This window comes from Molothrus aeneus, chromosome 20 (assembly GCF_037042795.1).
Source record: "Molothrus aeneus isolate 106 chromosome 20, BPBGC_Maene_1.0, whole genome shotgun sequence".
Lineage (NCBI taxonomy): Eukaryota > Metazoa > Chordata > Aves > Passeriformes > Icteridae > Molothrus > Molothrus aeneus.
The window spans coordinates 826,549-839,376 of NC_089665.1; the positions used below are offsets into that span (position 1 = coordinate 826,549).

Below are 12,828 nucleotides of genomic sequence, written 5' to 3' on the forward strand. Positions count from 1 at the left end.
ACAGTAGTTTTAAGAATATGAAACTTAGTCCTTTAATCTCAGCATGTGCTGGAGACGCTGCTTTCTTCTCCAATAAAGCTCTCATTTAGTGCTGTCAGGTTTCTATGGAATAACCATTAGTCCTGTCACTTCCTCAGGACTGAGCCTGGCTGCCTGAAAATGCACTGAGCCCTGCTCTGATTCCAAACCAGCTTTGCTACGTGAGGCTGGAGCAATATCCACAAACACCTCTTTTATCTGGGCTTTGCAGCAGAACTGTAATTTTCTGTTCTGCAGCGTCAAGGCAACGAGAAGGGAGCTGAGGACCTGGATTCACACTCCAGGCTTTGTTTTTTATCTTTAAAACAGACCAGCCCCCAATCTAAAGCCTCAGATAGGATTTGAGTACATCAAGGCACGCCAGGGAAATGTGAAGTGACAGATTGGGAACAAAAGCTTGTTTGGAGGCAGCTGATTTCATCCGGGGTCCTGAGCACCTGGTCAGGTGTGGGTGGGCTGGAGGAGCATCCAGCTCCCCCTGCCTCCCGTGGGCATCAGGAGTGGGACTCAGGTGGTGTTTTCACATGGATGCTACATTTGAGCTCCTTGTGTTTGTTTTCCTTCTGAAAGGTCTCTGGCTGTTCAGGACCATGCCATGTGCTGGGTTTTCTTTTGATCACATCCTCTGTGGAGCTGCACGTTCTGTGGTTGCAGTCAGGGTTCAGTCCCTTGCTGTGTTTGGGGAGCTGTGCTCAACTGCCCTTCCTGGAGGCCCACAGGGACCAGCAGCAGCACAGCCATGGCCTGGGCTGCTTTCTTAACACACCTGCTTGCAGTGGCATTGAGCTGCCCTGTGTGTTTGTGTCTCAGCTCTCAGCAGCATCCCGAGGCCTCAGCAGTGGAGAGCTTGGCTCAAGTGTTTAATCTTGGCTCAGGTGTTACCAGCACATTGCTCTCAGCAGTGCCCAGGGCACTCCCAGCCCAGGCTCTGGGTGCTGCTGCTCTCTGGCTGCTGCAGAGCTGCTCCCTGGCTCTGGTCTGGTGTCCCCTGTGCTTTGGGAGGGCTCCGGCTGCTCTTCTCAGCCCTCCTGTGCCAGGGTGTGTTTTGGATACAGATGTTTGGGAGGGGGATTTGTTACAGAACCACAGAAGGGTTTGGGCTGGAAGGGACCTTAAAAATCATCTTGTTCCAGCCCCTGCCATGGGTTTCCATGGTTCCCCCAGAGCAGGTTGCTCAGGGCCCCATGCACTGTTCATTTCAGTGTTGTCCCCTCTGCAGGTGTGTCAGGAGTGAAGGCAGCTCGGCTGGAGGAAGCTCTGGCAGTGAAGCACTGTGCCCTGTCCCTGGTGGGGGAGCCCATCATGTACCCCCAGATCAACCACCTGGTGAGGCTCCTGCACCAGCAGGGCATCTCCACCTTCCTGGTCACCAACGCCCAGTTCCCCGAGGAGATCAGGTAAGAGCTGCAGGAAATTCCTCCTGAGCTTCCTCCTCAAACACTGGAGTGCTGACCTGTGTCCTCATGCCATTCTGTGCCCCTCAGAGTCAGCTCTGCACAAGCACTGGCAATGAAAATCCCCCTCAGCATCTGATTTTAACCTCAGTCTCTCCATGCTCCTTCTCAGCCCTTCCTCCCTCTCAGTTTGATTTTTTCTGTACCTCCTAAACAAACTGTGATTGCTGCTGGAAGTGGAGAGGCTGGAGTGTGACACCTGTGAAGGTGTGGCAGGAGGGGAGCAGTGAGTGAGCTGTGGTTTGTGCCTGGGGCAGGAATAATTTCTGTCCTTCTGCCAGCCAGAGCAGGGCACTGAGGTCAGAGATTGCCTTTTGGGGCTGATCTTTGTTCTGACCCCAGAGCAGCAGCTGTAAAGGCTCAACCCACAGCTCTGCCCAGCCCAGCATCCCCAGCAGGATCAGGAGGGGTGACAAGCACATGTCCATCAGCAAAGTGGGATCTGCTTTACCTCCCTCAGGGGGACTTGAATGAAATCTTCCAAACACTTCAATGAACTCTTTCAGAGTCTTTCCAAAGGAAAAGAATCCCTTTTTCTGATGCTTTGGAGCATCCAGGCTGTTGTTACCAAAGCGTAGAAAGTGCAGCACGTGGGGAAATGCAGCTCCACGGAGGCTGGGGCTGCTCAGAACCCCAGCAGCTGAGAACAGCAGCAAATCCAGCCCTGGAGCTGTGGGCAGGGTGGCCTTGGTGTGTCACCCAGCTCATGCCAGCTCCTCCTCTGTGCTCCTGGGACAGCTTCCCTTGCACTCCTCGTGGTCTGACTCTGGCACTGAGGGGGGAGTGCAGGCAGTTTGGGAGTGAGTAATTATACACTACAAAGGCATTCCAAATGATTGAATAATTGTGTAATCAAGTTACTTTAAGTCATGTATTATGTGCCTGGTAGATAGAAATTGCTCTTTCCTAAATATAGCAGTTTAAAAAGAGAGCACACACTCTATTTTGAAGCTGCACTTTTCGGATCTGCTGAATCTTTTTAAAAAGAAACAAAAAAAGAAGGGGATAAAATGCTAGTCTTGCTGTCTTAAAAATTGCAACTGATCTTTGGCTCATCAAAGCAGATGATTTGCTTAATATGGGAACTGAAGTTGGCACCCAGCTCACTTCTGTGCTGTCAGCAGAGGAACTGTAGTCAAAAAGTTCATCCTGCAATAGGCAGGGTGACCTCTGGTGCAAGAGAGCTGAGAGGGACTGGGGACAAGGGATGGAGGGACAGGACACAGGAATGTGCTTCCCTTGCTTCCCACAGCTCCAGCAGCCACCCTGGCACAGGCTCTGGGCAATCCACTTGTGCTCACTCAGCTCCATTGCAGCTGAAAACCAGCCCTGGGCCCAGCACAGGCAGGAGCTGGAGCTGCTGGAGGAGCCCAGAGGAGGCTCCAGGATGGGCAGAGGGATGGAGCAGCTCTGCTGGGAGGAAAGGCTGGCACGGCTGGGAATGCTCACCTGGACTGGAGAAGCTTTGGAGTGACTGAATTGTGGCCTTCCAGGACCTGAAGGGACTCCAGGAGAGCTGGAGAGGGACTGGGGACAAGGGATGGAGGGACAGGACCCAGGGAATGGCTCCCAGTGCCAGAGGGCAGGGCTGGATGGGATACTGGGAATTAGGAATTGTTCCCTGGGAGGGTGGGCAGGCCCTGGCACAGGGTGCCCAGAGCAGCTGGGGCTGCCCCTGCATCCCTGGCAGTGCCCAAGGCCAGGCTGGACAGGGCTTGGAGCAGCCTGGGACAGTGGAAGGTGTCCCTGCCATGGCAGGATGAGTTTTAAGGTCCCTCCCAACCCCTTCTGGAAGAGGGCAGTGTGGCCTGGGGCATTGCTGGGTTCAGGACAGGGGCTCCAGTGGGTGCCCCCTGTGCCTTCCTCTCCTCCTCCTCCTCCTCTCCTTGGGCTGCAGCTCCACCTGCCACAGGCTCACAATAAACTGAGGGAGGTTTTACACCAGGTGAGCTCCTGTATTTGGCTCCTGTCTCTGACCCATGGCTGTGAATACCCCTCGTGTGTGTTTGCCTTTATGATCAATAATAATGCCAATAATGAGCAGATGGTTATTAATGCTCACCAGCAAATGCTCATTTTTGATGTTGCTGTTCTTGGTCCTTGTGGGCTCTGTCCTGCCTGCCTGTTGAAGCCACCTCAGGGCTGGAGGCCTGAGGTGGATTTATTTGATGACACAGCTCAGCTGAAGATTTCAGCTCAGGATTCCTGCCCACATCCCTGTGTAAATGCCATGGATTTGGTCTCCTGGATTTCACCTCAGGTGTCTGAGCTAGCAAATCCATCCTGGTGCCACACAGCTGGATTTGCTGTTGTTCTGCACTGGAGCTGTCCCAGGAACACCAGTCTGTGTCCTGGTTCTCACTGCACCTGTGGCTGCCCTCTCTCCTTGTTCCCCCTTGGCAAAATGTGCCCAGCTCACCTGGGCTTGGATCCCAGCCATGCAGAGCCCTGTGGGCCATTCCTGATGGGGCTGAAATCCCTTCCTTGGATCACTTCTAATTCCTTCATTTCCCCCATGCTGACTGTGAGTCTGGCTCCTGCCTGTCCCTAGGTTTGAGAAGAGATGATTTTTCTCAGCCCCTCTTTTGTAAAGCACCTGCTCCATCTTCACTAGGGTCCCTTTTAATTCAGCAAAGACAGCACTGAGTAAAGAAAGAGTTTGGCTCAGTATTCCTGGAAACTGAGCACTTCACTTAGGCCCAGAACATTTGGTCATTTTGGACTCTGTGGCTTTGGATTGCCAGTCCAGATAAACTTGTTTACAAAAACTGAGATTTTAACCCGAAACGTTCAGTTTGTTCTGGATTATTTTGTTTTGCTGTCCAAATACACACACAGAGAATGTGTTCCAATGGCTGGTTGAGTGGATTTTTCTGGACACAAAGAGCTCTGGTCAGTGTCATTCTGGCCAGTTCTTGTCCCTGTCACCTTTGGGTGACAGTGTATTTTTAGGTGGCACTGTTTGGCACCTGAACAATGGCTTCTGATTTCTCCTCATCTTCTCTAGAGAACCAAATGAAGGTGGGACTGGTGCCTGCTCATTGCAGACTTCACACAAAGCACTCCCAAAATGCTGCCCCCAGGTGCTGGGAGCTCTGTGTACACTGGGACGAGGTTGTTGATGCTGCAGCCACGAGGGGTGGGTGTGTTACACTCACTGCCTTTGTCACTTCTGCCGGGGGAAAGGCTCTGTCCCCATCCTGAGGTGTGTCCCCACCCCTGGAGGTGGCACTCAGTGCCTTGGGCTGGTGACAAGGTGGGCATTAGGCACAGGCTGGGCTTGGTGACATTGAAGGGCTTTTCCAACCTCAGTGATCCTGGGATTCTGAGGGAGCTCCTTTCTAGGCTCTTCTTAATCCCTTTGATCCTTTTGCTGAAGGGCTGTGGTGTTGCTGCTCCTCCCTTATTCCTTGGCATTTATGGAGGGGATCAGCCTCCACCCAGGCTCTTCCCACAGCAAAGGAGGTTTAGTCCCTGCATGAGTTCCCAGTGCTGGGATCCCAGCACTTGTGGCCAGAAAGGCTCTGCTCCAGGATTTCTGTGGAAGGAGAACATGGCTGTGGTTTGTGTGTGGTTTTATTTTCTAAACAGCTTTGCTATCCCTTCAAAAATGTCACTGATGATCCTGCTGCAGGTCAGGGCAGTTCAGCACGTCCAGCAGTAGGAACTGGCTGAATTAGGGCTGAATTTAGAGTCACAGATCCCTGAGGTTGGAAAATCCTTCCAGGATCATTGAGTTCCAGCTGTACCCAATCCCTGCCCAGAGCACTGAGTGCCATGTCCAGGCCTTCCTTGGGCACCTCCAGGGGTGGGGACTCCAAACCTCCCTGGGCAGCCCCTGGCAGTGCCTGAGCACCCTTTCCTTGGGGAAATTCCTCCTGATGTCCATTTCTGTTGAATGGATTGTTTTCCCATGGGCCAGATAGATCGTGCAGAAAGGGCACAGCTTTGTGGGTTGCAGAACCTCTCTGTGCCTCACCTGAACCTCTTCCTTTGGGAAGCCTTTCCCAATGTGTTTCAGCCCCACTGGAGTGAAATCTGTCCTGGTGCAGGGAGGAAATGACAAAGACATTGTCAGCCAAGGGCTGTGTGAGAGTTCTCAGCCTTGGGGCTGTTTGCTGCGGTTATAACACCTTGCTGCTGATGGTGGTCACTTGGCAGAGATGAACCTTCCCTGGAAACACTGCCCAGTTCCTGTTTTTGTAGGAGAGCACAAACTGAAGCTGCAGGTTTGGAAAGCAGCAATTCCCTTTTCCCTTTGCAGGAGGCTGGAGCCCGTGACCCAGCTCTACGTCAGTGTGGATGCCAGCACCAAGGAGAGCCTGAAGAGGATTGACAGACCCCTCTTCAAGGACTTCTGGCAGAGGTTTCTAGACAGCCTAAAGGCCTTAGCTGAAAAGGTACCCACTTAAGAATGGATTTTTAAATGGCTTTTTCCTTCCTTCTATACTCTGCTGACTCACCACCTCTTTTTCTTCCTTCTCACCTTACCTGCTTCTACTTTCTGCAGAAGGAGAAGACTTGAGAGGCTCTAAGATGGACCATGGAGTGGGTTCTGGGTGTGTTGAGAGTATATTTCCATGGTTGGGGTGTTCAGGTGTGTGAAGTGCAGCAGATTTGAGTGGTTTTCCAGAGCAGAATGTGTGTGTCAAATGGGGCAGTAAATGCTGTGACTAAAAGGTGCTGTGAGGGATGAAGAGATTATCAAATAATAGATTTCCTAACAAAGGGCTTACACTAAAAGCAGGAGAGTTGTAAATCCCCTGTGTTCCTTTGCTCTGGTTCTCAGAGGCTCCCTTGAAATGGCAGCACATGAGGGACATTAAAATGTGTGTGCTGGAGTTTGGTAGCTCTGTCACCCTGCTGTCCCACAGAAATCTCTTTTTTCTGGAAGGTTGACCCAGCCCAGGGGATCTGAGCACAGCAGCAGGGGGGGCTTTGCCCTGTGTGTGTTGGACTCACAGTGCCTGGGCCCTGGGGTGGTGTCAGCTCAGGCTCTGTGTGACAGGGGAGCTCTGGAGTCATTAGTGAAGCACTCCTGGGCCCAGCAGCACATGAGGGGATAAGAACAGTGCCATGTCTGCCTCTCTTGTTCCTGCTCCTGGGCTCTGGTGGGAGCCAGGGCTGTGTTTACTGATCTGGCAGCCATTGACACGTTACCTGCTGGGATGAACAGCCAGGAGAGACTGCTGCTTTGGAATAATGAGGTTTTGTAGGAATAATGAGCTTTCCAGCCTTCTCAGATGGTGGTGTTGGAGCGTTCTCTGCCAAAGGAGCTTAGATTAGTGGATGTGTGAGACTCAGAGGAATTGAGTGGCACTTTCTGCTGCAAAGGCACATGGGCAGCATGGTCAGGTGCTTTGTGTGTGGAGGTGCAGCTCTCCTGTGCAAAACCTCAGGCCAAACACTGAGGGCATTGAAGTCAAGTGCAAACAAATTCTCTGTGAGCAGAGAAATCTGTGGGAAAAAGTGAAGCTAAAATACTGAAAAAGCCTTTTGGGAAGTTGCTTTTGCTCATCATTTCTTTCCTGCTGCCTCTCTTGACCCTGAGTGTTCATTACTGGGAGAAGTTTCCTTGCAAACAATTGAAGGTGAAAGTATTGGCAAGTCTGTCCATACAGCTAAAAATACCCTGGTCAAGGTGAAGAGGAGAGGAGAAAGCAGCTCCACTAGCAGGTGCATTTTCTCCTCCAAGCAACTGCACTTTGAAGGGTCCTTGAAACACTGATAACACAAGAGCCAATTAATGGTTGTTCCAGTTGAAACCCTGCTCTGCCAGCCCTGCTCAGCTGCACGAGGCAGCATCACATGTGGGGACAGCAGGAACTCTTGAGGAAGCTGCTGTTTGTTGGTTTTCACTTAATCCCAGAATCAGTGAGGTTGGAAAAGCCCTCCCAGCCCATCCAGTCCAAGCTGGAGCACTGAGTGCCATGCTCAGCCCTTCCTTGGACACCTCCAGGGGTGGGCACTCCAACCCTCCCTGAGCCGCCCCTTCCAGTGCCTGAGCACCCTTTCCATGGGGAAATTTTCCCTAATATCCAGCCTAAATCTCCCCTGGTACATTTGAGGCCATTTCTCTTTGTCCCCTGTTCCCTGGGAGCAGAGCCACAAGGGCCCCCCTGAGCCTCCTTTGCTCCAGGCTGAGCCCCTGCCCAGCTCCCTCAGCTGCTCCTGGGGCTCCATTCCCTTCCCTGGACAAGCTCCAGCCCCTCAGGGTCTGCACTGTCCTGAGGAGCCCAGGGCTGGCTCTGGGTTGGAGGTGCCCCAGCAGTGGCAGCACAGGGGACAAGCCCTGCACTGGTCAAACTCAGGATTCTGGTACCCTAAACCTCCAGGTGCTCCTGGGCAGCAGCAGCTCTCTGTTCCCCTCCCAGCTGCCCTGCAGGAGCTGTTCTGTGGGACTGTGACTGTGGGAGGTGGTGGCAGCCAAAGCACCTGTGAATTCCTGGGACATACAGGCCCTTCTCCAGGCTGGGTGTGGAATGCTGCTGCACTGTGCTGGGGAGGTGATGTTAATTTATCTGGAAACAAATACAAATCTGTTTTTCCCAGTGCCTGACAACCCTTCCAGGCTGATTCAACCCTTCCTTCCCAGGTGGAGAGGAGCTGGCACTGCAGCTCATCTGAGTCACTGCTGAGCAGTCATGGGCACACTGAAAAATAAAAGTGGGCAAGGGAGTTTATAGGAACATGAGTTGTACCTGCTATGATCACCCTTGTGGGGTTTGGGAGGTGCTGGTCCTGCTCCCTGCCTGGGGCTGTAGGGGTGGGTGGTGGCAAAATAATCCTCTGCTTTGGTAATCCAGACTGAGAAATGGGAGGGAAAGGAAGAGGGAAGGACATAGTTTTAAGTGAGAAAGGAGAGAGGATGTTTGTCTTGGCTGTTCTCTTTCCTCCAGCCAAAGCCCAGGTCTTGTTAATATGGGAGGGCCTAGGCAAAGATGGGCCCCAGTGAGGTGTTATAGAACTCAGAATCCTGGAGTGGTTTGGGTTGGAAGGGACCTTAAACTCACCTCATTTTAACCCCTTCCAGCAGCCCATGCTGCTCCAGGCCCCATCCAGCCTGGCCTTGGCCCAGTTATGCTGATAATGGATTTCATGCTTTTAACTGAACTCCTGCACAAAGTTCTTGAGCCTCAGTAAAAGGGTGAATTTAATAACAAATTGTTCCCAGGATGATCTGACAAGCCTCATCCAACATGTTGGGGATTAGTTGCTACATCCATTTTCAAAGGAAGCCCAGGAAGAAAAGATAAAAAGCTTTTGTGCTATTTCTCTCTGCAGCAAACAACATGAACCCCCCCTTTGTCCAGTGCTACTTGGAGCAAGTTTGATCCTTTCTAGAGCTGCTCTCATTGAAATGATCTTCATGTTACATTTTCTGTGCTGAGAAGCACTTTTTGAGAGAGGAGTTTATGTTAAACAGCAGGTGGACTCCCAAAGGCTCCTTTGTTTCTTGTCCTGATTCCTCTACCCCTGAAATTAAATGGACAGGGAAAGGAAAGACAAGAGCATGTGCAATTTAGGCTGTACCCTTCCAAACACCACATTTGAGTTTTGGAGCCTTGCCCTCTGACAGCCTTGAGTTTGTGAGAGTGATTGAGAGCTGACTTGGCTTGATAGACAAGTGCTTGGAGCAGGCACTGAGGATGTGAGTCCTTGTCTCATCATCAGGATGAGAAATCTCTGCTGAAAGATGTTTCTTCCAGCCATTGCTGCTTCCTGATCCATATCCAGTGAGGAATGGGTTGCAAACCAATGATGAGGGTCCAGCTCAGGAGGGAAGGGGGAGATTGTCCATCCCTAGAGGTTTTAGTATCAAGTTGAAGCTTTTTTCCACAAATACCTTTAACCAGCTGTGCTGAGCAAGAAAACAACCCATGGTTTGTGAGCTCTCATCACCCCCCCAGTCAGATTTGGGATCCTCTGGTGTTTGATTTGGGCTCTGTTTCCCTCAGGGTGACTGGACCAAGTTCTACAGGCTGAGGAACTTTGGGACTTTGTCCTGGTTGTTGGCCATAAATCACCAAGTGTTTTCCCAAGCAATAGGGGCATTGGCTGGGACAAATGGAAATCTCCTGCTGAGAACTGGAATGGGGAAGTTCTTATGGGTTTCTGCCCAAACACTGGGAAAACAGCTGGGTAGAAGATGGTGATGGACAGAGCGGCACATGTCCTGTTCATGGTTCACATCCCTTGGCAGCAGCTCTGAGGGGCTTTTTGCCTTCACAGAACCCCAGGCTGGGCCAGGCTGGGAGGGGGCCCAGAGGGTCCCTGGTGGCACCTCCCTGCTCAGGCAGGGCCATCCCAGAGCACAGGGCACAGCATTGTGTGCACAGGGCTCTGCAGGATCCCCGCTGAGGGAGACTCCAGCCCCTCCCTGGGCAGCCTGCTCAGGGCTGGGCACTGCCCAGGGCAGAAGTTGTGCCTCCTGGGCAGGGGCAGCTCTGGGCTCAGGCCCTGCCCGTGGCTCTGGTGCCACTGCTGGGCCTGGAGCCGAGCCCGGGCCCTGCTCTGCCCCTCCCTGCACACAGGGACACCCAGGGCTGAGGGCCCCTCTCAGCTGGGGCTCCTCTCCAGGCTGAGCAGCCCCAGCTCCCTCAGCCTTTCCTGGGCACAGAGATGCTCCAGGCCCTCCTCATCCTCACAGCCTGAGCTGGCCCCGCTCCAGGAGCTCCTGTCCCTGCTGTGCTGAGGATCCAGAGCTGGACACAGCACCCAGAGCTGCCCCCAGGGCTGGGCAGGGGGCCAGGATCACTCCAGAGGTGTCCCCAGGGCTGGGCAGGGAATCAGGATCACTCCAGCGGTGTCCCCAGGGCTGGGCAGGGGGTCAGGATCACTCCAGAGGTGTCCCCAGGGCTGGGCAGGGAATCAGGATCACTCCAGATGTGCCCCCAGGGCTGGGCAGGGGATCAGGATCACTCCAGAGGTGTCCCCAGGGCTGGGCAGGGGATCAGGATCACTCCAGAGGTGTCCCCAGGGCTGGGCAGGGAATCAGGATCACTCCAGATGTGCCCCCAGGGCTGGGCAGGGGATCAGGATCACTCCAGAGGTGTCCCCAGGGCTGGGCAGGGGGTCAGGATCACTCCAGAGGTGCCCCCAGGGCTGGGCAGGGGGTCAGGATCACTCCAGAGGTGCCCCCAGGGCTGGGCAGGGGGTCAGGATCACTCCAGAGGTGCCCCCAGGGCTGGGCAGGGGGTCAGGATCACTCTCTGACCTGCTGGGAATCCTCCTCCTGACCTGGGTGAGCAAAACAGCTCTTGAGTAAGTGGCTGCTGGTCCATGGATGTCCATGGGCTTGCTGAGCTCTGGCTGAAGGTCCTGCTGTCACTCGTGCTCTGAGGAACATCTTCCAGCCCTGGTGTGGTGTCACCTCCTCTGTCTGTACCCCTTGAGCTCCTCTTGGCCCGTGCAGGGGCTGGCCTGGCAGGACTTGCTGTGCTGCCAGAGCCAGGCAGGGCTGAGCTGCAGGGACCTGCAGGGGCCAGGTGCCAATGTCCTCTCAAGCAGCCTGGAGCCATGCACAGAGCAGGAATGAGCCCTGCAGGTTAATGGGATGGTGTGGCACTGCAGGAACTGATGATGGAGCAGAACCTTGTCCTCCTGTCCTTCTAGGAGGGTCACAAAGCAGAGGAGGCAGCTGATTGGCACTGCCAGGAGCTCAGGCTGTGCCTTTGGACATCACACACAGCACTGCTGCAGATCTGGATCTCACCTTGCCCTCACTCTCTTTCTGCTTCAAGGGGCTCATGATTTCCTGGAGAACCAGGGTCAGGGCTCGCTGGGAGAGGTGGAGCAGACCCCTGGGTTTTTTCCTTTATTAAAAAAGATCAAGAAGGGAAATGGTTCCCTCTGCCTGTGCTAGGGTATCACACACTGCCAGTGCCTGGGTTTGGTGCTGGATGTTCCTTGCTGGCAGGTGCTAGGAAAGGTTTATCCAGGGAAAGGCAGGAGATACAAAACCAGCTCCCATTGCTGTCTCCAGGTCTGCATTTTCACACTGTTCACAGGTAGCTCTTGTTCCATTCCTGGGTGAAGAAGAGACCAGTTTGATATTTAAACATTCCCAGCCTTGCATCTGCTGCTATTTACTTGACTCTTTTTGGTTTTCCCAACATTATCCTGTCTTCCAAGTTACCCTTGTCTTTGTGTGATTACAAACAGCATAAATACATCAAGTTATATCCTCAGCAGCTTTTGGTGCTGATTATTATGTAATAAATGATAGGGACAATTGTTTTTATGAAAAGACAGATTTGATTTGCAGGGAGATAATTTATGTGGCTTCTGGGGGAGGGGAGCCATGTCTGATGTTTCTGAGCAGGGGACTTTTTAAGGAGAATTTAAATGTAAAATCTGCAACAGATGTTAGAATCAGTAATCAATTTTGCCACTATAAATTTAGAAGAATTTGACTCTTCTGCACAGTAAATGCTCCCACCAGCTGTGTTCTTGTTTTAATGGGATTGCTAATGAGACTTGTGGTGAAAGCCTTGGGCAATGCAGCCTGAGGAGTGTGACACAGGTATGATATTAATATTATTGCCTCTGAAATCCATCCTGTCCTTTCAGTGTCCTCACAGCAATCCAAACCAGGCTTCAGCAACATGCTTGGCTGCTGAGGGAGTGAAATCTCATTGCTCTGGCTGTGCCAGTCCCTCCTGGTTTGCTTGCAGGCAAGGAAGGGGGGAAATGTTGATACCACAGCTCCAGGCAAAGGGATGTGTTATTCCAGCAGCTGCTGTCCTGTGCCTGCTGGGGCGGCAGAGAGTGAGGCTGGGGAAGGGAGGGTTCTGTGGCCACCCAGAGAGGCACAGACAGGGGGTGGAATCCAAGTTCTCCCCATCCATCATCCCAGGTGAAGCCCCTCCTCTCATTCCTGCCTGGCAGAGGGTGCCCAGTGCCACCTCGGGGTGGGGACAGGGCACCCCTGCCCCTTCCCGTGCCTTGGGAAGTGGCAGTAGCAGGGCCCTCCTCCTCCTCCTCCCCTTCCAGCTGCACTCATCCCTTCCCTCCTCAGGCAGCAGACATTCTCCAGCTTGCCCAGCTTTTCTGCTGCAGAAATGTCAGGAGCATTTGCAGTTCTTACCCTCTGTTAAAGAGCATCTCTCCTTTGCCTGGAGCTCTTCTAGAAGCTGCCTGAGAGATGCCAGCCTTGGCTTTTAGGGAGCTTGGTTCAAACCAGTCTCTGTTCCCCTTCCAGGTTATTTATTACCCAACCACCAGCCCAGGGCTGTTCCCTGCTCTGGACTTGGCTCTGGGAGCTCCCAGCAGCCTCTGTGGCCTTGGGGTTGTTTGGTCACATTTTTGTTCTTTGGTTGTGAACTAGAGCAGT

At 53.0% G+C, this 12,828-nt stretch overlaps 1 protein-coding gene across 2 annotated transcripts in view; it reads left to right on the top strand.

Moving 5' to 3' along the window:
* Positions 1 to 12,828, top strand: part of TYW1B (tRNA-yW synthesizing protein 1 homolog B) — a 99,596-nt gene that overhangs the window by 47,829 nt on the left and 38,939 nt on the right. For both annotated transcript variants that reach the window (XM_066563333.1, XM_066563334.1), the window contains 2 exons: positions 1,259 to 1,436; positions 5,758 to 5,893. In XM_066563333.1, the coding sequence (XP_066419430.1) occupies positions 1,259 to 1,436; positions 5,758 to 5,893 (314 nt within the window). The remainder of the gene's footprint in view (positions 1 to 1,258; positions 1,437 to 5,757; positions 5,894 to 12,828) is intronic.